At 51.2% G+C, this 26,227-nt stretch overlaps 2 protein-coding genes across 3 annotated transcripts in view; both read right to left on the reverse strand.

Moving 5' to 3' along the window:
- Nd-13b (NADH dehydrogenase (ubiquinone) subunit ND-13B) overlaps positions 1-26,227 on the reverse strand; it is a 383,813-nt gene that overhangs the window by 349,674 nt on the left and 7,912 nt on the right. The gene's annotated exons all lie outside the window — the stretch shown is intronic.
- Positions 685-24,565, reverse strand: LOC144159674 (cytosolic 10-formyltetrahydrofolate dehydrogenase). Of its 2 annotated transcripts, none has more exons than XM_077691311.1 (10): positions 24,440-24,565; positions 19,789-19,930; positions 10,774-10,934; positions 9,384-9,466; positions 7,150-7,315; positions 5,637-5,834; positions 4,862-5,131; positions 3,476-3,805; positions 2,478-2,851; positions 685-2,189 (listed from the first exon to the last, which is right to left on the reverse strand). In XM_077691311.1, exons 2-10 carry the CDS (start codon positions 19,913-19,915, stop codon positions 1,175-1,177), a joined length of 2,724 nt encoding a protein of 907 aa, XP_077547437.1. In that variant the 5' UTR covers positions 19,916-19,930; positions 24,440-24,565; the 3' UTR covers positions 685-1,174. The 2 variants fall into 2 exon arrangements, with proteins under 2 accessions (XP_077547437.1, XP_077547436.1); XM_077691310.1 differs by lacking the exon at positions 24,440-24,565 and adding an exon at positions 22,313-22,463.

The following is a 26,227-nucleotide window of genomic DNA, read 5'->3' on the forward strand; positions in this document are numbered from 1 at the left end:
CAGTTGCCACAAGTGCAACAACATTAACGTAACGCAAACTACTTAACGTCGTGCGCCCCCGGAAATGCTCTGCATTTGATCGTGCCCCTCGCGAGGGGGATGTTTCACTGCGTCTTCTCTCGGTCGCGGGACCCGTGGCGCCATCTGGTGGAGGCGCGGCACAACTCGTACCACTTTCTTTGAAAAAGCGCCTCGAAAGCGCGGCAAATATGAAATAGGGATGACACGCTTTCGAGGCAATCCGCCGACGCGGCTGCTTTGTGTACAGACTCGGCGGCGAGCGTCCCGTGATTCTGGACCGTCCTACGTGTCATCTCGCATCGATAATGCGCACAAAGTTGGTATACCGGTATGTATTCTACCGCCGCGCTCCACTAAGCGCGAATGCACCGCGTTTCGTTTCCCACGAGACCCAGCAACGCGAAACAGTTTTTTGCGAACTGTTAGGTAGCATGTTTAGGTAAGTCGACGAGTGGGATGTAAGAGTGAATAGGGAATATTTGCAGGTGGCATTGTCGCCTTGGGCTGCTGTAATATGTGTAAAACTGGGGTAATACACAGGGAAAACCTAGAAACAGGGTTAAATGAGTCAGCTGTGATCCAAACTAGAGATAGAAATTCGAAGAACTAGCTGCGATGGACTTGCACTCGAGAAGCACTCTCAAACAAGAGAGGTAGTCAAGCTGAAGGAAGTAAGTAAATAATTCTTTATTTTAGGGATGGCGCGGTGGCGTGAAGGTGAGTGGAAACGAAAGAAAGTGGACTTTGGCTGCGTACACGTTGTGGAGAACTGACGGAAGGGAAACTCCTGCGACAATATGCTTACATGCGTACAGGAAGACAAGTATAGGGCGAGAAGTCCACTAGGTGAAGCATGAGCACAGGAAAGGTCGGGTAAAAAATCGGCTTAGGCAGGACGTCAGTGCTTGGCAGTATACTGGGAGAGACCTTCGATCCTTAGAGGACATCACGAGGCTGATGATGACAATGATTGCTCAGCCGCTGCCCCATGCATGCCTTCAAGCCTCAAGGAGCAACTATGTTCATGGATTGCCATAGAAAGCGCAGTGACGAGAGTGCGCTTTTATAAATAGGCCAAACGCGAGAACTCTGTGCAGACGGCCTGTGGACGAGCGAGATGCGATTCCTCCACGAGCACTGTGCAAACGGAGTGCTAGTACTCGACGGTGACGCATTTGAGCTGCAGGTAGTCCTTGAGGGCCTCATGGCCCAGGTCTTTGCCAAAGCCGGACTGCTTGAAGCCGCCGAAGGGCGCAGCCACGTCCGTCTTGTTGTAGCAGTTGATGAAGCAGGTGCCAGCCTGCAAGCCATCAGCAACCCGCAGAGCCTTGCTTAGGTCGCGCGTGAAGACGCCCGACGCGAGCCCGTACTCGGTGGCGTTGGCGCGCCGCAGAACGCCCTCCACGTCGCCGTCGGCGAAGCGCGAGATGAGCATGATGGGGCCGAAGGACTCTTCCTTGGCAGCCGCCATGTGGTCCTCCACGCCCACGATGACCGTCGGCTCGAGGAAGAGGCCCGGCCGCGGAAGCCGCCGGCCGCCGTGCACCAGCTTGGCCCCCTCGGCCTCTGCGCGCTGCACGTACTCCAGCAGCTTGTCCAAGTGCTGCTTGTGGTTCTGCGGCCCGTGCCAGGTGCTCCGGTCGAGCGGGTCGCCCGTGACGATCTTGCGCGCCTCGGCCACCACGCGCTCGACGAACCGGTCGTGCAGCGAGTCCTCGACGAACAGCCGGCCGGCGGCGATGCAGTTCTCGCCTTTGTTGAAGAAGACGCTGTTGAGGCCCTGGCGCACGGCCATGTCGAGGTCACAATCAGCGAACACGATGAGCGGCGACTTGCCGCCCAGCTCGAGCGAGACGCGCTTGAGGTGCGGCGCTGCGCAGCGCGCCATGATGGCGCGGCCGACCTCGGTGGAGCCCGTGAAGGCCACCTTGCGCACCAGTGGGTGGTCGCACAGCGCCTGTCCTACGACGGTACCGGAGCCCGGGACCACGTTGAAGACCCCCGGTGGGAAGCCCGCGCGCGACGTCAGCTCGGCCAGCTTGAGCGCCGTGAGAGGGCACACCTGCGCGGGCTTGAGCACCACCGTGTTGCCGGCGGCCAGGCAGGCGGCGCTCTTCCAGGCCACCATCATCAGCGGGTAGTTCCAGGGTGTGATGATGGCGCACACTCTGCGGCGCCGGCGGAGACAAAACTTCAATACCAACGGACTGCAGGAGACCCACTTCAACATGAAGGGGCCGGCAGAAAATGAGAACTCGAGCTATAGCTTGCAGACAATTTACCTAAAAGCTTGCAAAACTGTCTCGCAAAGTCAGTGGAGGTGGAGGGCGGAAAATGAGGTGCCAAAACATTAGAACTTCCCCGCAAGTGCATGATCAACGAGATAAACAATACGCGCGTACATTGCAAACAAACCAGCGCATGCGTGAACTAGTGAGTCGGGGAAAGCGACGTACCCGATGGGTTCCCAGCGCGTGAAGGTGAGATTCTTGCGGGGCCTGGCGTGGCTGACGGGCACCGTGCTACCCTGGACCTTGTCGCACCAGCCGGCGAAGTAGCGGAACACGTCCACGGACATGCCCACGTGCGTCTTCAGGGCCAGCGTGTAGACGGCGCCGGAGTCAAGCGACTCAAGCGTGGCCAACTCCTCGCGGTGCTGCTCCATCAGGTCGGCCAGCCGCAGCAACAGCTTGCCGCGGTCACGGGCGCTCATGCGGCCCCACTCTCCCTGCTCGAAGGCTGCCTTGGCCGCGCGCACTGCGCCATCCACGTCCTCGGGAGAGGCGCTCTCGACGCGGCACAGGACGCTCTCGTCACCCGGGTTCACCACCTGCCGCCGGCATGATCGATTTCCTCGCTGAGCGCTTGCGTCTGCTGTTTCTGGAGCTTATTCTGGCGTAATTTGAAAAGTCCATAAAGTCTGTAAAGTCTACAAGGTCTATAAAGGATGAATGTAGATAATTCTTGCGTAATTGCAGAGTCTATAATGTGTGTAAAGTCTATAAACATATAGAGGAAGAATTTAGCTAATTCTTGTGGAATTCGCATAGTCTGTAAAGTCTATAAATAGTCTGTACAGGACGAATGTAGCTCATTCTCGCGTAATGCGCTCGCGCTTTCTCGCATCACCAAAGGCGGAATTCTCAGTTTCGTCCATTTCATGTCCCTTTCAAAGTGTGCCTTTTGCCCTGATTAGCTGAAAGCAGACGACGCGGATGCGACACCACATAAGTAAAGCGGGGCGTCAGTTTCTGTGCAAAACATTTTTCAGAGGCCTCGCAAGGGCAACTACGCGCCACAGCTGAAGTGGACACGAAATGGACATTCGTGAAACGGATGTACAACTCAGAATTCCGCCATATAGGCAGCACATTTTGTCCACCGTATCGTAGCAGTCCTTCGCTACTGTAAAGGCTGGCATGCAGCAGTTCAGAACTAAGAACGTCGGGTATACCTCCGAGCTCCGTCCCCAAGAGCTGTTCACGAACTGGCCGTCGACGAACAGCTGATGCGCGACGCGAATGTCCATGCCGTTGGCGTGGAGCTCGACCGCGTCGAAGGACAGCTCGCCTACTCCCGAGCCCTGGCCGCGGGACCGCAGCACTGCTACGCGGACGAAGTCCGCGAACCGCGACGCCAGGTACACGTCCTCTGCGCCCAGCTCGAGCCCGCAGGCGTCGCGCGCCTCTTCCACCAACCGCGTCACGTCCATGGAGCCCGCGCCGCACTCGAACAGGTCTGTCTCGTCGTCCACGTCGCGGCGCAGGATGCCCTTCCAGATGCCCTGCAATTGCGGCGTTGCGAAACTTCAGCTGCTTGAGAAAAAGGTGGCTAAAAGGTGAAGCTTTCTCCCGTGAAGCCTGGGCTTTCAAAGTTTGAGATCCAAACTGCTTCGGCCGTGTCCAAATAGCGCAATCGGATAACGCGAGAGGGACCCAGGTTCTATTCCGCCCACGGGAAGGTTTCTTGAGGCGTCTGATGCGCCTTCGCTTATCATCATCATCGTTTTGTGAAACTCATTGTGTAAGGGTGGCTTTCCTGCAGTGCGTTTCTACGCGGACGACCCGCGTAATCAGTGAGGCATAGAAAGCTCCGCTTTAAAACCTTCATCATAATGAGCTTGTCGATGCGCTCGGCAGGACAACATTTGCTCATCCCGTTTTTTTCTTGCGCGTCCTCTGAATCCATTCTTTGCCCCGAATCCGTCTCAAATGGCGCCACTGAGCTTCCCCGTGCTTCTAATCTGATCTCTCGGATGGTTTACCTGTTGCCCGCCCTCCGTACGGACGGATAAAGTGATTTTTAAAGCGAAGTGTCCCTTGCCCACTAACCCCGATTTCGAAGGCCTAGCTGGCCTCCTATAGCAAGTGCGTTCGAATGTCGTAAGCGAGTCTGCCGAGCAATGATTCCAAGTATTTTTGAGTGAGTTCAAGTAATTCTCGCAGGCAAAACAATGCTTCGCTTTTAAATACAGCCATCGGAGATGAATTATCCCTGCAATTTCTTTTACCAATTGATTTAAATGTTTGCTACGCCATCTTGCTGCCATATAGTCCACGACGATCGTTAGAGACACCGACTGTTTTCCTTTTCGCGGATCCTCGAGGTGACGTAATTTACCTTTACAGGCGCTTAGTAACACCATAAGTTCAGGGTCCAAATATTGACACCGCAAGTGCGCTTTGGTTTTATACCAAAGCAAAGCTACCGTCCACTACTTGAGAAACCAGTCTTGTTCCTCCCTCCGGCATTTCCACGCCGTCTTGTTGACAGCCACTCCATAATTTAGACCAGATATTATTCTCTTATTTCCCGCTGGCCCGTGACAAAGCCGGCTCACCCGAAGCTTCTCGACCAGCGTCCGCTCGTCGTCGGTGAGCTCGAGCGCCTCGCCGTCGGCCTGCGCCTGTCCGAAGCGCGAGGCGAGGCTGACGCGGCCGGTCTCCTCGGAGGCGAGCTGGCGCACGTTGACCCAGGCGCCGTCGCAGCCGCGCAACAGCAGGCCGGAGTCGTGGACCAGGCCCGGACAGGACATGCCTTCGACGGACACGGGCCGGCCGCCTTCCACGGGACCAGCGGGCCACAGCGTCGAACCGTACACGCGCGTCGCCTGCACGCATAGTGCCGGACGCGCGGTGAGTTTTCAAAAGTGTCGCAACGCCACAGTTCAATCAATCAATCAATCATTGTTTATTCCGGTTTTTCGGTACAGGGGTAACAAAAAACTGAGCGCGGCAAGAAAAAAGCAGTCCAAACGACCGCTTGACAATTCATTTATTAAAGTCTCTCTTGGGCTACTTAAACGCGCAAATTTTATCGAGATACGGTGAAAGCCCTTGTGACAGCAGGAGAGGCCTTGATGGCGATAGGACATCTTGGCTACCACATTGAAAAAAAAAAAAGAGTGATTTTTTTCTAGCTTTTATGTAATGTCATGTCGCGGACGTCAGCCATGTAGGGCTTTCGGGGGTTCAAACTGTTAAACTTACGGACTGGTTTTATTGCATATTCGGTTATGCGCCATATCAACGCCCTGTGGTATGTAAGACTTTGCCAACCAGCATGTGTGTCCTGAAACAGCGAAGCATGCCGAGGTCATTGTACGTCAACCTTACCTGTCCCTCGAGCGTGATCCAAGCTCCGGGCACCTTGTCCATGCCGCGGATGAAGTTGTGCAGCGCCTGGCCGCTCAGCTTGCTGAAGTCCACCCGCCGCAGCTCGCGCTTGTTCAGCATCGGGTCGTACGTGGCGCCCTCGGTTGGCTGAACCGTGCGCGGTGCCTTGCCAGCGGCGATGAGCTCCACGGCTTCACCCTGTGACAACCAAGACCCATTTCACTGGTATACGTTAGGAGAGGGAGCAAGTGCACTGCAAACTTCTAGGGCGCGATGAGGGGGAAGACGTGGGGTAGCAGCTATAGAGTTGCTTCGTGCGCTTCCTACCACGAAAGCTGTAAAAAAGGCACTCAAGGTACAAGCCCATGAAACGCCTGGTAGCGGCCATCTGACCTTCATGTCCGCCAAGGTCATGCAAATGCCTCGTGCGGTTTCGCGGTGCCGACGGATCTCGCTTCGGACGCCGGTTGTAGCTACTAAAAACGTTTCTTGGCCTTGCCAGAGCAGCGCGTCTCGTTCGTCGTCCAGTGAAAAACCTCGAAAAACACTTCGTAGGGGACGAATTCGGAGCGAAATGCAATTGGAGATTCTCTTCACGTCGATTCCCACCTATGCGTGGGATTCGCCAATTTTTTTCAATAACTTCGGGGAAAACGGTACGGTGCGTAAAAGCTAGATGTGTAATGCCCGCATGTTTTTCCGCGATCCTGCAGGCTTCCGTAAAGACCAGTCTTTCATACGCGACTTTGTCAAACGCAGACAGGTATCTGTAACACACGACTGGCGCTAAATTAGGCAGTGTTGCCCGATTTTCGGAGTACCCAATGTTAATTCGACTGAGCCTCCTTTAGAGAGGTTCACCACAGACCCGACAAGCCCTCTTCGCTTTTACACGCAGCGGATTGGTCAGAATCCGGGAGGGCAGCAACGAGTGTTCTGTTCTCGTCACGCCACCGGGGAGGAGCAAGAGTCAGGCCGCGCCTGGCACGCTGCATGACATGCATGGAGGCACTCAGAACACTGGTTTGACCACATTGAAAAACTCTCCTCCAAGCTCCCCAAATAACGCTGACGACGAGATAGACGGCAATAATTGGTCCAAGACTACAGATAGGTATTGCGTGCGTGGTGAGTGAGACTGATGCCTTCGAGCTAACACTTCTTGTTACCTTTGGTTGGGCTTCGCTGTGATTTCTATTGTATTCATTCAGATAGTTTGTGTATGCCCTTGTTCGATTGTACGTCGAGGAGTGCACGCAACGATGAGCAAAAGAGAAGGCGTGAGGGTTCCGGCTAGTTGGTAATCCATTAGCAACACAGCGCAGAAAAGACCAAGACGAGACGGACCAAGGTTTTTTGCGCTGTGTTGCTAAAAGAGAAAAGCCGTGCGGAGGCATGTCCCGTGCGCCACGAATGTGGGAGGCCTCAAGAAACTTGAGGCTTCACGATTGAAGGCGGGCATCACAGACAGCGAATAAAGATGGAACACCCGAAAGAGCGAGGCGGCACGTACCATGGCGCGCACTCCTTCGGGGAAGAGGAAGCGGGAGTAGAGCGAGTCGACGGTGTCGTCGGGCAGAACTTCACACTGGCGCTGCAGCAGCAGCGGGCCAGTGTCCAGGCCGTCGTCAGCCCAGAACACGCTCAGGCCCGCGAGCCGGTCGCCCTCGATCAGGGTCCTGCAACGACGTGTACTCGTATACCAGCTGCACTTTCCGGAGCTCCGTGCGAAGATCGCTTAAATTTCAATCACTGCTAGGAAAACTCCGAGGACGCCTTCTTGTTGGTTGTGCACGCAGAAGCGCTGAGGGTTTAATTGAACGGCGCAGAGCGCGCTGTTCCCCGAAAACTCAGCATGCTGCGCACGCCTTATGGAACGCGCCGCAGCTAGGTTTGTGTTTTAGGGGCGAAGCACCTTAGGGGTTCGGGCTGTCGGAGTCTCCTGTCGTCGGCGTCTCATGCAGTCACGGTAAATCAAGTTTCCAAACGATGGTCAAAAAACAAGTGTATAATGAATAAAACCGCTTCAAAACAAACAAACAAACATGTTTTAAACTAGCTTAAAATACAGGAATAATCAGGATTTAACTGCATTAATAACAAAAATTTGTTAAATTCCGTTTCGAAATTGGTCTCAAACGGCAGGCTTTTTCCTTTAAAACATACTTCTTAGTGTGCTGGCGTGTGACACGAAGACAACTTACGGCCAGTCTGTCACTCATTTAATTGCTGAAATCCGGTTCAACGCAAGAGAGGGCGCCACCGTCTCAGCAAGAGCACATTTGCTCCTTCCAGCGGCGCTTATCCGGCATCCAATCAGCGTGCGCCATGCGACAAGAGTGAGACTTACAATCTTTGAATACACTTATACACTGCATGCTTCGCCCCTCCCCAGGTTTCTCGTTAGTTGAGATGGCCCTTTTTTTCTTTTTTTGGACTGACGAGCTACGGAATGCGTCGCAATCAAGGGTAGTTCAGGGTAGGGTAACCGCGGTCATGGGACAACCCGGGCACCAGCTTCCTTGCTCAAGTGTCTATTTCATGCTTCCGCCCTCCAAGAAAAAACGCGCTTTCCATGAATGCAGTGGCAGATCCGTGGAAGTGGGGAGGGGGGGCTGTGCCTCTACAGCCTCGGAGAGTACCAAGCCAGTGCGAGCTAGCCAGTCCTTCATCTTTGGTCACACTCCTCGTTAACGTCACATGTCTTCCGTTTGCGGAAGAGATGTGAGAAGGATTCGTGCGATGGATACAGTTTCTTGTAACGCCACGCCCGGTTATCGGCAATCAAAGTTTCGAAACCAATGCTTCTGGGTTGTTGTTGCGTGGCTGCTGAAGATGTTTATTAACACGAAAGTGTTTTATTCCGGAATTCACGAAGATTCGACTTACGTCATATCCGTCACGGAAGTGACGCCAGGACAACGAAGCAAGCGTCATGTAAAGGGTGCACCCCTGCACACAGGGTCTTCTTGCGGGGAAGCAACCTTTAGTACTAAAGAGTGCGTTATACTCAGGGTTGTTCTTTTTCGGCTTTATATTTTAACACAAAAGTGTTTTATGTCGGGATACACCAAGGTTTTAGTGACGTCATATCCTTCACGGAAATGACGCCAGTACACCTTTGCCGAAGTGACCAGCCAGCAGGACGTCGCTCGCCAAGCACACTCACAAGACAGCCGCCGGCCTGCGCAAATCGTGCTCAGCTGCAGATTTCGCTGCACATTTCACTTTCGTATTTTACCGATTCTCATGACAGAGGAATCAACCACAATTTTTTGTATCAGATTCAGGAAGCATGGTCAGGGTGTCGTCTCGTTGAGTGGAATAGGGCAACGGGGGTATACGACCATGATTCAAAAGCACTCCAGTCTGTCGAGCGAAAATGAAGAGCAACGACGCCTGCTTGAGCTGTCGGATGTACCCTGAGTCCCTGCGTCGCACCCGTGCATCCTGACGACCACTTTGGAATGTAAGGCGGACGTAGTAGTTCGTTTCCGGGCTCCCGCACTCGTATACCCCTTGGTCCAATCAAGTGTGCGCAACACCGTTACGTGATCTTCCATTTCAAGAGCATAGCCGCAAGGGCCCTCTGAAAGTTTGTGGGCTTTCTAGCTGTTGCCGCTTCCCCAGTATAAGCGTACGTGGGCGTTACGCGCTTAGCGGAACAACGGCACCAGCCGCCGTTTGCTTTGGCGGGGGATATTCTTTTAGACGCGATTGGAGAAGCGAGAAGGCGGCAGCGCTCACCAGTTGACGGACGAGGCTCCCCGGTGACGAGGAAGCAGCGATGGGTGGTAGACGATGGACTGGTGCTTGGGCCACGTGATCACCTGCAAAGACGGAGCGCTTCGTTTCTTCGGAGAACCGACAAGGCGTACCAAACTAAAGAGAGAGAACAACAATCGCAGGAACTTTTGACTGGGTGTTGACGATTAGATGCTTACGCCACAATGCTGCACCCCCTAAAGGGTATACCTGCGAATGGAAAGTGCATATTTAATGAGCTTAAAATAGGTTTCAATGGCACCGCGAGGGCCAGCTTTGAACCTGAAATTTTTAGGCGCTTAGAAGACGTTGTTTGTGCTCATCCCATAATACATATAGAAAATACTCTACAGGCCATTGAAAATTATTATTTCATACCGAATTTTTCGCGACGTTTAATTAAGAACCGGATTTAGACTGTCTAGAAAAGCTTGAACGATCAGGACATTAACAGAGGAATCAGACGTCGTTGCATGCTATGGGCACACATTTTTAGTCGTTTCGTAATCCGACCCCCTCTTTTTTTTGTCTGGAAAGTAAGTGCACCTTGTAACCAGCTGATTGATTGATTTAGGGTTTAACGCGCCGACGCAGCGCAGGCGATGAGGCACGCCGTAGTGGAGGGCTCCGGATCAATTTTGACCACCTGGGGATCTTTAACGTGTGCCGAAATCTCGTACACACGGGCGTTTTTGCTTTTCGCCTCCACCAGAAAAGCGGCCGCCGCGGCGGGGAATCGAATCCACGACCTCGTGCTCAGCAGCGCAACGCCTTAGCCACTGAGCCACCGCGGCGGGTACCTTGTAACCATATTGTGTTTATGGCGATGCAATCATTCGCAGCCTTGTAGTTGTGAAAATCGAAGTAGTGTTGCAAGGTTACGGAAAATAATTGTACCTGTCGCCAGAAATATATCGTACGCATGTAAATCGCTTACTACGTTTCTCTCAAAACGTCTTCAGCTGCAGTTAAGACATTATGTTTTCTGGGCCGTATAGCATACAAAGCAGCGGGACGCTAGAGAACATTCATGGTATCTCTAGAAACCAGCCTAGCACGCATTAAAAAATCTGCAGAAATTCATATAATTATCTACGAATTCGTATTTTTCTAATTTTTGGAGTTTTAAAAATTCTGTCTGAGCAACCATCTTCATTTACGCTACCATAACGATTTCAAGTGTTAGTTCCACCAAATCTACATTATTGTGGAAATGCAGGGCGTTACACGGTCCTGGCTGTGGGGGTACTCGGCAAAGAATGTTACGCATTAAAAAAATGACAACAAACGTTTTTTAATTTTAAACTGACAGATTAAGAGCGTGCAGCGGCGCGAGCAGCAGCAGAGCCCCGCAGGGCGGAGTTGTCCTCACCTCCATGGGTATGAACTGGCTGCAGAAGGGCAGCACGTTGAGCTCGGCCTGGGCCTCCTCGTAGGCCGCCATCACGTCGGGAAGGACTCCGCCGCCGCCCTTGGCGCGCCAGCGGGCGAGCTTCACCACGCGGCCCACGCCGCACGCCGACGCCGCGGTCGCTGCGAGCGAGCACGCGACGTTTTCCCAGATCAACCAAGCCCCCAAAGATGTCTTGTAACTTTACAAGACAGCCACCTGGTCAAAGCGAAACAGAAGCTGCGCAATAGTCTTATATACCCACAGCCAAATCGAAACGTCTGAGTCCGGTGCCAATGTTCATACTTGTCAACATTGTTGTACAAGAACAGGACATTACCCGAATATAAGGCAGAAAATTAATACATGAGCGATATTTACAGTGTTCTTTATTTTAAAAAAAATTATGGATGCGCAGTTGGGCGATAGCAAATGAAACACTACGTCAACTACGGGAAACCGTCGCCTGCTGTTGCCCGCGCTGCTGGCGGCATTTAAGAAATAAAACGGCAGCAGCAACGAAGGTTCCACTAGATAGGTTCCACGTTCCGTTTGTAACGCTCGTGGAGTAGGACAACGTGGTTCTGTAAACGTTTAGTAGGGTTCTTTGATTCACGAGCGTCTCCGCCGTACAGCAGCGCTGGCATCGAGGCACCCGACTGGGAGCAGCGGAACGCGGTAAATTTAAATTGACTTGAGCAAACCTCTAGCGTGTTATCTTGTGAGGAACGAGACGGGAGAGAAACGGCATCAGAGGTGAGCGGGAAAGCGAAAGGAGGCATTTACTTGGCAGGGGCGCCAGTCGACTATCGTCTTTCGTCGACATTTGCAACGACAGGAGCAGATACGCGGCCGTTTCTTGCGCCAGTATTTTATCTAGAGCGCATGTATCGGCTGGAGATACCCGCCGCGGGTGTGTTAACGGGGGTTAGTGCGGGAGGCCGCCATTGTAGTGCGGGAGGTCGCTGTTATACATCCATGGGCTTTAAACGCGTTTAGCAGAGCTCAATCAACCCACAAGTTAAGTTTCTACGCGCGCACTCGTATTTACTCTGGTGCACAAGTTTTTGTAGTAATACTAGTAGGAATAATAATAGTTTATGAGGGTTTATTCTGCAACACACAAGCAGAACATGAACAGAAACGGGAGTGCCTAAGCCGTCATGGGCTTACGGGCACTGCAATAATAATAATAATAATAATAATAATAATAATAATAATAATAATAATAATAATAATAATAATAATAATAGCAGTAGTAGTTAGGCACAAAAAGCTAACAGGGCCAGTTTAACTACAGCCAGTTGTCTATATACAGTTGAGAAAGCCTGCTCATGCACAGTGTCACCGTAGTATTACCGATGACGGCGTCCTTCATAACAGCTGGAGTTGATTGTTGAGTAAGGTGCCGAAAAACATCCCGACGAGAAAGAGAAATGTTACGAACGGGTGGTGTGCAGGCTGCTTCGTGGCTGTGAGGTGTTGGCGTAGACAAACACTTGACACGGTGCAAACGATTACGCGAAGTTGCAAGAGGCCGCCGACATCTATCGGCTGCAACTTTTAAATGCAGAGCATTTCTTTAACTCACGATGTCACCCGTTCTAGGCGTCCGTAGTAGTCCGCATCGCTCGCAGGTGCGCCCTCTCCCCCACTCCTCCTCGCCTACTCTCCGCTCGCATCGCGCGCTCTCTCCGCGGTCGGTTCGCGCCCAACAGGTGGGGGCGCGCGCGTCGTGGGATCAACAACATCTGTGGCGTGATCGTGACGTCAGCATCGCGCGCGCGTGGCGCGATCGTGGCGTGATAAAAGCGGGTGTCGGCGAGGCTGGAACGCACTCATCGCCGCGCTCTCTCGTCAGCAGTTGCCACAAGTGCAACAACATTAACGTAACGCAAACTACTTAACGTCGTGCGCCCCCGGAAATGCTCTGCATTTGATCGTGCCCCTCGCGAGGGGGATGTTTCACTGCGTCGCCATGCGAACAGTTTGCCACGCTTTAGGTTTTATTCCGCGTCGTGCTTATCTCGGCTCACCTTTTGCAGCAATCAGTGGGGCAGTGGGCGCGTGCGTTTCGTTTTATCGGACAAATCCATCCTTGGTATCAAAACGCGGCTTTCGGGTCCTCTATTCGCGCATTTATTGCTGTGCGAGAGGCAAGAGAAGGAAAGCCCCAAACTTGCTTCGTATGTGCTTCTCACGTATAGTGCTTCCGCGATTCTAACCCGCACCTTTTTTTTTTTTTTTTTTTTGCTGAAAATAGCCTTGAAATTTGGGTGCGCATTACAATAGGGCTCAAGGCCGAAAGAAGCTTGAAAACGACCTGCAGCATTGCCATGGAGACGAAGTCCTCCCAAAATCCAACTCAATCCAATGAAAAACAATCCGCCAACATCGCGTGAGTAAATTTCGGCCCACCCATTCACCAATGGTCATATCTTTGTCAGCTGTTGAACATTCTTCTGCTGCTGCAATTAGCATGTCACGTTCAAAATTTTGAAGGTCACGGCACTTAAAATTAGACACTTTCAATGTTCCCCACTCCAGTTTTATTTCCAGCAAGAGCTGTACAAGCAAGTGATTTTTGCTGTCACAGTTGCATGCTTCAAATAAAATGTCTACCGTCAGATGTGTGGTGCAATTTATTTTAGACCTGCGCGGTCCAAACGGCGACAAATTATTTTTTTCGCGTTTCCATGCGTAAACTCACCTGCGCGTTACAATTTGGTGCGCGGTGCAATGGTGCTAGTGCGGTATTTACTAGAACAGCGGAAAGTGCGCATGTTAGGTGCGTCGCATGCATTGGCGAGCTGTTTTAATTAACAAGGTCGCCACGACACAACAAAGCACGCCTCACCTTCGGAACGTGTGTGGTAAGGTGGACAGCCTTGACACCAGCGGACACACCGCGGAACCGTCGTGCTGTTGAATAACTCGCTTAACGATCCGCTAGCTTGAAAGTGTTCGCGTATCGATGCGTCGTCGTCTCCGAAGCAGCTCAGAGGAAGAGCGCGAGTTTCTCCGCCTCGTTGGTTGTGTATACGTGGTTTTGCGCCAGAACTGCACCCACTGATTCGATTTGAGCTACCGGTTTCCTTAAAACATCCTCGTAGCATTTACACTAAGTAACTGCCTGAGTATTCATTGATATTTTCGAGCTGACTGCAATGACAACTCGCGAGAGTTTGTATGATACGAGGCACCATCTCATTTCGCCATTGCATCTCTATGAGATGGTGACATGGGAAACACTGATTTTTATCTTTTGACCACTAGAAGTTGAATGCTGCGGAGTTGCAAATCTTTACCAACACCCAATGTACTGCACTTAAACTGAGATATAAAATTCTTATCTATTTCTATTGTCTGCTAGCCTTGAACGTTGAGCCAGTCGGCTATTCATAACGAACACGAAACACACAGTAGTAAAGGCTGCGAGAGAGACTCTGTATTTGCCTCTTTCACGCCCTTTCTGACATCTGCCTTCGCACGCATGAAAGCGAAAACATTTTGCTGTTAGCCTGACGAGCAAAGTGTTTTTTTTTTTTTTGTACCAATACAGTGAAGTGGTAGGTCGATGCCCAAACCCCGTGGGATATTTTTAAGAGGTAGGGGTGGCAGTTCGTACCTGAGGCAGTGGGTGTGAAGCAAAATGGCTGGATAAGTGAATGAACAAGAGGGAATACCCGGGCGGTCTTTAAAAACGTCGCGAAACCCATTTCACAGGGATGGGTGCAATTTCTGCTCTCTTGCGAGCACTTCGCTGTATACGACCACCCACGGGTATGCCATTATACCTCTCCTTAAGCTAAAACACGCGGTGTGGTTTACGGTGGCATCGAAGCTGTTTGTCCTATACAAAAACTTTACTCTTCCCTTTCAGATCGAAACCTGCATGCGAGCAGGAAGTGTGTGCTGTTAAGCGACGAGAGTTCCACGCAGCGGAGAGTTCCCGGGGACCGCGTAGTAGAAGCGCTCACCTGCACAGCTTGCACTTAAGGGCAGCACTGTTTTGTACAGCGAAAGCTGTTGGTACACAGGTCCGCTCCTGGACGGTGAAACTTTTTGGAGGGGGCTTAAACCACGCGCATGCGTGACCTTCTACAGGGTGGAAGCCTAGACAAGTTGGAGACACATTTTCGCCTGCCTTGTGTCCCCCCTTCCGTCATTGTCCCTTGTGCTATGCGGTTACAGGACAACGAAGCAAGCGTCATGTAAAGGGTGCACCCCTACACCCCAACCTTTGTGCACCTTTGTGCACCTTTGATTTGATTGATTGATTGCAGGGTTTAACCCGCCGACGCAATGCAGGCGATGAGGCGCGCCGTAGTGGAGGGCTCCGGATTAATTTTGACCACCTGGGGATCTTTATCGTGCGCCGAAATCTCGTACACACGGGAGTTTTTGCTTTTCGCCTCCATCAGAAAAGCGGCCGCCGCGGCCGGGAATCGAATCCGCGACCTCGTGCTCAGCAGCGCAACGCCTTAGCCACTGAGCCACCGCGGCGGGTTTTGTGCACCTTTGTGCAAGGGTGCACCCCAACCCTTGTGCTATGCTGTTACGTCGACAGTGACCTGGAAATTGATTAAGGCGAAAGCCCTAGATCAATATGTTGCCTGGAACAGTGTGAGGTACAGAGTTGTGTGCGGAAAATGTGGGCGCGAGTCTGGAGCGCTCGCCAGGAAACAGAAACAGCAGCGCCCGCGGGAAAGGGAAAGCGCAGCGACCGTTCTGGACGCTCCTTGTACGAGTCGCAGCGTGGGCTCACAGCTTCATCGCAGATCGCTGCGGGTGGCGACGCACCAGGACTGGTCGCGGGCGGGAAATAAGACCGAGAAAATACGCCACGGCGGAAGACTGAGCTAGAGCATCCCGAAATTCCGCTCGTTGAAACCGCCGTCGGGAGGAAGCGGCAGCGGCCCGTAGGGAGAAAGTTCAACAGAAGGCCCAACCAGGCTTTATTCGCTTTCACATCCTTCGAAATTTGTAAGCATCCCACTTCGTTTCTCATCTTTTTAACAGCGGAGCTGTTGTTGCTGACCGCAATCAGTGCGCCGTCATCAGAAATTCCAAGTCATAGTTACTTCCGCCGTTTACTGCTCTCGTTATCACCCGCCTAAGCGCCCGGCGTCGTCCAGGCGTGCAGGTGGCGCTCGCAAAAAAGAATACCAAGAAAACAGTTCACTTGCGTCCGCGGATCAAGGGGGGAGCACAAGACAGCTCGCATTACGGACGCCCAGTTCATGAAGCCGGTTGCCGCCGGTTCTAGCGCGTGCTGACGCGTTCCACTTTGGGAGAAATGTGAAAGCCTGCGGACAAAACGATCCGAGGCCGCCAGTAATCCATGAGGAAGTCGACGATATGGATGAATGTGACCATGACTAACTACTACTACCACAGTGCAATGAAAAGCGATGACGGAACATTTAAATAAACAATTTCAAACCTAATGCAATGCGTGGTGGTGTGTCTTCAGGGCTTATACATAGATAGAAGTCCTCCAGTTCGCTGTGGTTCAAGCCAACGGTTAAAGCCTTGCGCGGCTTAGTGCAAGCTTCGCCAATTTTTTTATTGTTTCGTTTTAACATCCTGTCATTAAAGTTGCGTTAGTTTGGCGTGTGTATACGTTTAGGTGCGTGTACGTGAGGTGCGGAAAGGGGGGGGGGGAGGGAGGTGTTGTCCAACTTGCTTCCAGTTTTTCGCAAGGATCACGTATTTCTGCATTTCTGTATTTCTTCCTCGCGTCGCACTTAATCTTCTAAAGAAAAGAGCTGTCTTGATTGCACTGCCCAACGGTACTATATAAGCCTCATTTCATTCGGTGTTATTGGAAGATGCTGCGTGGTGAGTGCGCAGAGTCGAATGGGGAAAACGACCCGCTATCAGCACGTGATTCCGGAGAGTTTTCAAACATTCATATGAATAGGTCAGACAAGCCGCCAAATAAAGAAACGCTTTGGCCAGATCAACGTCCCGCGAAATACCAACAACGTTGTGCACGAGAGTTCATGAACTCTCGTGATATTATTTTTCTTACGTTGAGGCGCTATCCTCTTGGCCGCGAGGGCCACCGCAGGAGAGGCCGGCGCTGCGATCGTTTTGATCCCCGTTCCTACCTTGCTGCGTTGTTGGCTTTGGCTTCCAGCGCGTCACATTTCGTTTAGGGCGCGCCGTCTAAGTGTATTTTCGTGTTAATTTTCGGCGTTATCACTGCGTCAGGCGTAGTTTTACCTCGTGGGGACTTTATAACCGTGTCAACCGTGGTAGGCTGCCCGCAAACGACTTGAGCATGGTGGTGTATGCGGACGTATTCGATGGACGCCGGTGTAAGCGTAAGCTGCGGCTCGTTTCCCCGATCAACATTGTAGGCTACGACGATCGCCGAGCTACATTTTTAGATTTCGCTTGTCGTTCGCAAGCAATGGATGAAGCAGGAAATCATGAAGCGCTTAGTGCCCGCAGAAACGCTCCGCACACACATCCCCCGTGCCTGCCCGCCGGCGGCTCGAACCGACGAGGGTCGCGACAGAACACCTTGTTGCCGCTTTTTAAAATCGCAGTGATCGCGGAAAAGAAGTATCACATTCGCGAAAGTGGACGTTTGTGTGGTGAAAATTTGTGCTACATAGTGTTATCAGCTGTGATTTTTAAAGCGATGCTCAAATATCTGGCGCGATCTACGCCGACCGCCCGCGGACGTTGGTATCGGCACCGCCGGCCCGTTCACGCACGGTGCGACGGGATCGGCCGAGGCCGAGGCCGTGGCAGGTATCTTGATCATCGATCGCTTAAATGGCAGTCACAGCGGATACAAACTTTCACATACGAGAAAGGGGGTGACACTGTGGTGAAAAGTTGTGTTAGGGACCGTCATTCGCGACTGCAACAATAGCGGCGATGAAATATCCGACGCAACGCTAAGCCTAAAGTTCACAACATCGGACTCCGCGCACCGAAACCTGCGGTGAGCTAGCTGTTGGAGAAGACCCTCTTCTAAAACTCTCCGCGCGCAAGCGTGTTGCTTTGGGTTCCCATAACTTCTTGGGGGCCCCAACGCTTTGTTCCCCTATTCTAAATCTCCCCATTACCCCACGACGTGTTTCGCCTCGTACACAGCCGCGCCTTCTGTGAGCAGTCGTCCGTTCTTGAACTTGACGTTAGAGAAAGGCGCAAGCTCGTTGTAAACAGACAAAAGCCCGAGTTGCAGTTATAAATTTCCACGGCGAGGCCTTCAGTAAAAATAAACATAGACACGTCTAAACCCGCTCGAAGGCGTTGAAAACTCGCGTTCACACCATTCATACATTGCGGACTAGTTGTCGCGAAAAGTAAACATATCAGCAGTACAGAGTACTCGTGATCGTTAATAAGATCAGGGCATAAATATAAAAAAAAGCATTGAAGGGGAAATAGGCTCTGCTTAAGCCAAACTGCAGATTGTACCAGCACATTTAAGCATGTGCGGCGAAGGAATCCGCTCACGGTTCTCAAGTAGGCCATTTTAGATGCGACTGCATCTCATTCACTCGCCTTGTCCCTCCATACGCCGTTGTTGTTGTCCGTCCACACCCCTCCCCCATTCTCCTCGCCGCGCGAGCTGCGCTCTCCGCCGCTCACCCCCTCTCCTCTCCGATAGCGAACACTCTCTCGCGAGGGGCATTGGATTGGATTCGATTGGGTTGGCTTGGCTTGGCTTGGATTGGATTGGATTAAAGTGGGTTGTGTTGGATTGTGTTGCGTCATAGCCGCGCCACGTTGCGTCATAGCCGCGGTCGTTCCAGCACCGGCGTTCCGATTTCGGGCACGTGCATATAGACGATCTTCGCTGCAAATTGCACGGTGGTCCTGTTACTTCACCATCCACTACCCGTACACTTCAGCGACAACAAGGCCGTCATCGTTAACGTTACGCCGCGTGTTAAATAAAGAATACATCATACGCGTTCCTCACACGTTTCACGCAATTAGAGAATCAACCCAACGGAAACACCAAGTGAACCCCCAAGATGCGTCGCAAGGTGGGGTAATTTTTTTTGCACACACAGTCTCGTACATGTCACGTCGCAAGTATTTACTAATGAATCAACAGCGTACTTTTCTCGGCACAAATTGCATCGTCCTTGGCGTTAGCTGGCTGCGTACGAGCTGTCGATGGCAATGGTAGCAACGACCTAACCGCGGCGGTGTCGCCGGGAACGAGCGAGTCGGTGATTGCTTGCCTGGATTATTCGGTCTGTAGACAACTTTCTTCTGTAATTTGCATCAAAACCGCGAGGAGGGGCACACGGTCGCCACAATTAAAAAACGTGCGATCGTATAAGCGCGAAAAATGTGTTCTAGCAGACGACAACATAACCCGCGGCATCCTACAAGTGTCGTCACTCGTAGGCGGTGCCACAGTAGGGGCATTTTTTTTTACCTGAACTGGTGCAGATTACTGCACTGTCGTGCAGACCAGTGCAGAGTGCTACTGGGAATATCAATTAGTAAAAAAAATGAACATATGCTGCACTGCTTGCATCAGTGCAGCCAGTTCAGGTAAAAAAAAAATGCCTCTAATATGTCCTCGAGGCCAATACAAGATAAATAACACTGTATACGTACAAATAAAGCCCGAGGGGTGAAGCTTCGGGCGCTAACTTGGAGGTAGAGCATGATGTGGTAGCATCGGATATCTACATGCATATCTATTTTCGTCCATACTACAGAAATAATTATGTCCATTTCTGATTTTTATTTTCCCGATTCATAAAAAAATTATTTCCGGGCGATTTTTTTTCGGCTGTCGTTCTTGTTTTGGTTCCCTTTTTATCACCTAAAATATCTCAGCTACAGAACAACAAAACTGATGTCAGTTCTTAAATTTTACGTGCGTTTGACTGTCAGGAGCCGATTCGTGCACTGTTGGACATTTCCCGCGGAAAACGAGCGCGTAGTGGTATGGGTCCTTGCGAGACATCATCATCCGTGTCCAGGACGCATCACCTACGCACTCACCCAGGGCGTCCTCCCGGCCGTCCTTGTCCGGCACGGTGAACACGCCGACGATCTCGTGTCCGTTCTGCTGCAGCAGCTTCATCACCTCGCTGGCGAACGCGCTCTGGCCGATGATGGCGATCCGCATGGTGGCCGTGTACAGCTGCAACGCGCCGCCACGCAAGGTCGCTTATAACGCCCGGAGAGCCGCGAGTCGATGCGGCTATTTATGCTTCCTCGAAAGCTCCTTTAACTTAACGGACGCCTCGGTAAACTAAGGTGCATAGCGGGCCAAACTAGCTGATACCGCCGGCAAAGAAACATTTTCACGCAACATCGCTGGAAGTAGCGCTGATATGCAAACATCGCAGATAGGCGTTATTAAGTTCTCGAGAGCGTGCTTCCCGAGAATCTGTGCCGGATTAGCGAGTCGGGGGCCATCGTAAAGCGGCTGTTGCGCTGAGAGCTTTATTTACAGTCCAAACAAACCGAGGTGCCAAGTGCCGCTATCGGGGCGAACGCGAGGCGGCCGCCCATGCGGAAGCGTTCATTCATGCAAGGCAAAACTGAGCGAGAACAATGCGCTTCCACCTCGAGTGACGGGGTTCAAAGTGTAGCGAACATCGCAGCAGCACCCTCGCCCATAAGTGGGCCACGTGATAACTGCGTTGTCGCGCGCGCTTGCCCGGGGCGCTGACCACGTGGCGCCAAGTGGTCAGCTAGTGACCCACATGCAGCCGAGGACTGACCGCTGTCCCTCGTCAGCCTCTAAACCGTGGTGGAATCCTAGAAAAATATCGCGCAACTTCCACTTTCTTCCGCACTCGTCCACAGCTTTCTGCTCAAAATTCGTACCTATACCTATGTAGCAGGAAAGTGAATAGTTTGCGTAACTCTGCATAGCTTTTGTGTAATTCGTGGTCAAATGTTACTTCGCATGCACTTCAATGGGGCAGTATCCATTACTCTGGAACATGCTAGAGCAGCGTGCTAAACTTGCAGCTGCTCACAATGCAAGCTTTAGGCCCCAATTTTAGCCATTGGAGAAACGTATTTGCGTTACACCGAGTAATAATCACTTCAGGAAGAACTGAGAAGAGCCGGAAAGTTGCACCTGTCAAAATTTACGGACTTGAGAACGGTGTTGTAGTGGGCTGGCTGATTTTCTGCACACGAGCTGCTATAGGGGCAGTATATATACGGTCCCTTACTTACGGTTCTACTGTAACTTATGTTTTAAATTATGCATTAGAAAACAAATTTCACCGCGTTTGACCGCTAAGCAGCCTCAGCATAGGCGACCATTTCAGCACCACTCGATCAACTGCAGTTTCGAAATGGGTAACGTGGTCGCCCTTTCCGCAGTTGACAGACAGCCTTGCGGGGCCCGCGTGGACAGCCATAAAACGAGTTGTAAATGCCAATGCTGTTGCCTCAGTTACCGAAAGTTTTCCCCGCCAAGTTTAGGCGCATCAGTTACACAAATATGCACTACGTGCACATTCCCCCGCCGCAGTGGTTCAGCCGCTCAAGCGTTGTGCTGCTGAGCCCCTCGATCCCGGCGGTGGTGGCCGCTTTTCTGATGAAGGCGAAAAGCGAAAACGCCCGTTTGTCGAGATTTCGGCGCACGTTAAAAATCCCCGGGTGGTCAAAGTTAATCCGGAGCCCTCCACTACGGCGCGCCTCACAGCCCAGGTGTAGCTTCGGTGCATTGATCCCGTAATGTGAAATTTTTAATGCAAATTCGCAATTTGAAACGCATTGAGCATGGTTTCCGTGCCGGTTAGCTAGTGCAGTCGAACCTCGTTATGACCAAGTAGTATCGGGACTGTAATTTAGTTCGTTATATCCGATATTCGTTGTAACAGTAGAGCTAAATATCGGTTCAAACCAATCGTTACTCTGGCTCTTGCAAAAATCCTTGTCAGAAAAACGCATTGTTTTTATTTTCAAGCCTACTATAAATAAGATAACCCTTATCTTTCTCTTTGTGGTATTTTAAGCTCAATTAACCAGAATACGAAACGGGAAGTTACAACAGAACAAAGTTCAATCGACAAAACAGGCCTGCGTTCCTATTTTTTCGATGAAGGATGTGATTTTTGTCTTCACAGGTGCACTGAGGAAGTTTTCCACAGTGTCCACGAACAAGGGGCCTTTTCTACTTCTGCAGTTTCGGTCGCCGGGAGTTTCTTTAAGTTGCTTCTCAGCCTACAAGTCAAATATTGCTTCGTCATATCCGATAATACGCGCGGCTGTCACAGTTTCACTTTCGTTATAAAAGAAAAAGTGTAATTGAAATGAAGCGTGACCGAGCAAAGTTCGTAATTAGTTCGCTATATCCGATAATTCGCTCTATCAGCGCTTGTTATAACGAGGTTAAACTGTAGTTCGTTTGTATCGTTAAGTGAGCAGGGAGAAAAAAAAACGAACAGTCCATGGCAAATACAAACAAGTGCTGCGAAACGGGAGGCGGCTACGAATTAAAAATAATTTGAACATCGTTAACTTAGCTTGTGGTTCGAGATACGTAGTCTTCTCTGACCTGAGTTTAGGTAGCACCGTCGACCTTAGGGCAGGGGAAGCGTGGGAGTTGGAGTGGGCGTAGGGAATTCGCTTCAACACAAATCTGTCGCGCAACCAAAATGTTACTGCTAGCGCGGACTCCACCACATCAGTCGAAATGATCTCCCGTATTTTCCCCCTAAAGCAGAATTTTTTTGTTATTTATTTCTTTCTCTTTGTCTCCCCTTCTTTTTCTCCTCTCTCTCTCTCTCTCTCTCTCTCTCTCTCTCTCTCTCTGCTTTCCTCCCTTCTCCTCTTTCTTTCTCTTTCTGAAGCTCTATTGACGCGAGCATTTTTCAGCGCTGGCCAGCGAAACGGGGTGCAATCGTGCGGTTATTTCCCAGCTGACTCAAATGGATGCGGTTCGGAGAAGGGGGGCGCCAATGTCTGCGCGATCCAACTGCGGTCGACGGTGATAAACAAAGCAAAGGCGAACGCACCGGACGTGTTTGCACAGATAGCTCATCCGCTGAGATGTTGCCAGGAACTTTGCGCCTGTCCTGGAAGTGTTGCAGAAAGTTTTACCGACTAAGTTCGAGCTAACGATGGGAAATAATGCTGTTTTTTTCTTCTAGGAACGACAGATAACCTTGCTTGGGCTCAAAGGGCGTTACACTTCTTTCGCCTACACGTAATGGATGCCATTTAATAGAAAAGCATTTTCATCGATCGCTGGGTTTATTGAAAAAAAAAGTAATAGAAACGGCGACTAATGCGTTAATCGACAGGTTAATTCGGATAATTCCCAACACAATAGAATTCCAGAACAAAAGTCAAGGAAAGGGCAAAACGTCTCCAAGAACAGGAGGACCCTCAGCTTCTCTACGAGATCTTTGCTCAAAACGAAATAAATCAGTGGAAATTGGGTTTTAACGCGAGGCACGCGCGGCGCCTAGATACTGCTTTGGAGTTCTGTCTTGCGATTAAACGCGTGTGACATTATTTGGATCATTAGTGGTTCAACGTTGAGTATTGCGGTGTGATTCCTTTACGGGCCGCTTACGCACGATTTTATTATTGCGCTATGCTGACACATTTCAAATTCGCGAAGGCCTGTGCTGCTTTCTCTAGATTTCAGTTTCACGACGACACGATCTGCTATTACCTTACAACCTCAAAAGAAACGCATGCAGTCTTGGGAAGGCTTCAGTCGCTCTTCAAACTTGCAGACAATACGGGCGGTGTTAATGGTGGCGGTTGTTGCGACAGCGACGAAGGGTTCACCGGCCTGCGTGATGTGAAAATTTGCGACAGCCACTCAAAGTCGCCTTTTCGGGGAGCTCCGTATGTTGCTTGACAACCTCTGGGCTGCTAAGAATATCCTCTGAAAATTACTGCTGTTGACCATGAGTCATTCTCGCCGTCTCTCATTCATTTGCTGCTTCAAGTATGCGCATAAGCTGATCGCTCAACAATAATTGGTTCCTTTTGGTGAGCGTCTTTGTGAACTGCTTTACGGTTGAGAATGTGGACACGCGCTGTGGCCTTGCGTCTCCCTTTATATAGACAGAAGGCGTCAAGACGGTTGCATGGCCTGCGGAGATGCACCGCTGTTCCTCTAAGATGACGCGTTCAGCAAAAAAATATTCGAACACGGTTGACCTTCGCTAAACGCACATCACCTAAGCCCATAGTAAGTCGAGCGTCGATCTTTCGGGCGTTACAGAGTACATCGCTGAATTTTACAGTCGCAGGTTTGAAAAAGGTTGCGCTTGAGATTCAGTTATTTGGAATGTTCTTGGTTGCAAAATTAAGAACACAGTGTCACCTTCACCCAAGGCTTTGAAGGATTCATGTGCCTGCCGTACGATTCCCCGACCGAAACTTGAGCACGGACGCGAAATATTTTGCGGCATGGCAAATGTGCCAGCCGGTTGATTTATAGGTCGTGCCACGCGACAGCTGTTAGCGAGAGACCCACGCGCGCGCATGACGACCCGGCACGGAAGAACGACACGTGTTGCGGCTCTCGAAGATAGCGGGGCGGCGCGGGTACCCGGCGGATCAGCGCGTTGCCACGCTGTACGACGACACATGGGACACATTCTGTTATCGCAGAAAAGAGCGCACCTTACCGCTGTTCACGAACGGAGGAACCACCACTCACCGTGACAAGCGGGAGCCCAACTGGCGCGGGGTCGACGCTCTGGCGGGACCGGTCCAGCCACTCTCGGTCCGGCCGGCCGCCTTTTTCCGCATTGGGCCGGCTGCCTCGGCGGCAGCAAATTATAGACACGCCAAAAAGCGGGCCACCATTACGAGGCGCGCCTTTGGGGAAGTGTGCATTGACAGCGCCCTACTAAAGCTGTTAGCCCGAGATGTCACTGCAGGAACACCGCAGTCACGGTTGCGTTTGAGGAGGTGCATCTCCCGGCGACATCAAGGCTGAGCTTGTCAGATGGTGCGAAAACACATCGCTCACTCACTCACTCACTCATCACTCACTCACTCACTCACTCACTCACTCACTCACTCACTCACTCACTCACTCACTCACTCACTCACTCACTCACTTCAACACCCGTCAAGACCGATGATGCAAAATATGAGAAGGTACCGTGCAAATCTCCCCGCTCGTCTCGGGGAACGCTGTCTTTCACTAAAGGAGCCTTCGACGTTGAAGAGGGTAGCGAGCCACCTGTCTACATTTCACCGGGAAAATAAACCTTGGGACTTTTACGAGGTAGGAGAAGCGTCGCTTTTTAATGCGGAATTAATTTGTCCTGTGGCAGTTCCCCCAGATTCCTGAGAAAGGGATATAGACGAGAATAAAAATGGCGGACGATCACAGGAAGTGCGCTGTAATTTTCACTGGTGTTGTAGGGGGCTGGCTGACGCTAAGAAATTTACTTAAAAATCTCGTTAAGTACGGCAACGCTAGTGATTCAAAAACATCCGTAAATAGTACCTTATACTATAGCGATAATTTCTAATGGCGAAAGCCACTCTACGGATCGCAACGCGGCTCACGAGGCTGTTGTTTCTGGGTTCGTCGCTAGAGAGGAGGCTGGCTGGTGGTGCAGGAGGAAAGCTTGACACATCTGGGAGATGTCGTGCTGTTGAAACACCCGCTAATGCGCCGCTCGCTCGGAACGTGTTCGCGCAGCAAAGCGCCATCGTTTGCAAAACAGTTTACAAGAAGGCAACTGTCTCCGCGACTATGACGCCGTTTCTATGAAGGAATAGTAACAGTATGACAACCCCCCCCCCCTCCCCCGCTGCAGCGGAAAGTGCGACTGGAAGCTGCGTCGAGAGCCCAGAAGGTGGGGGTAGGGCCCCGCCCTCCTGGAGCTCCTGTGCACGGCGTGAACTCTTGCGACTGAAATACACTTTCACTGCGGTTGCTGATAATTGTTGTCACTGTGAAGTTATTTGGATCGGCGGTAGCCGTAAAAGAACTTACCACCACGAACCAACGCCGAACCGAACCTAAAACCGGAACCGCACCGATATTTTTTTCCGGAACTGAATTCAAACCGTAACTTAACCGAACAAATAAATAACGGTCACCGGTTCACGACGAAACGTTTCGACCACCCGTTGTTGATATAGCGTGGTCGATGTCATTCGAGAACTTTTCTTCTCTACGTACCATCAGCTTAGTGATCATCCACGGACGTTCACCCCTTAGATCAATTCCAACGTTATCGACGCCCTCCCTATTCGTGGTCGCAACATTAGGAAAGAAATGCTCACCAATATTGAAACCGTAAGTTTCCGCTGGCCACACGCAGGATATCCAACTATTATTAACTGCGTGCAGGCGATATAAAACATATGCCTTGCGCTACCAGATGCAGGTTTCGCTGTGACTATACAAGCATTGTACATCAACACAAAATGGACACTAAAATAACGAACGAATAGATTTTTGATCTTGCGTAATATTTTACTT

This window comes from Haemaphysalis longicornis, unplaced genomic scaffold, assembly GCF_048455015.1.
Source record: "Haemaphysalis longicornis isolate Haplotype H1 unplaced genomic scaffold, Haemaphysalis longicornis Haplotype H1 scaffold_10, whole genome shotgun sequence".
NCBI classification, from domain to species: Eukaryota; Metazoa; Arthropoda; class Arachnida; order Ixodida; family Ixodidae; genus Haemaphysalis; species Haemaphysalis longicornis.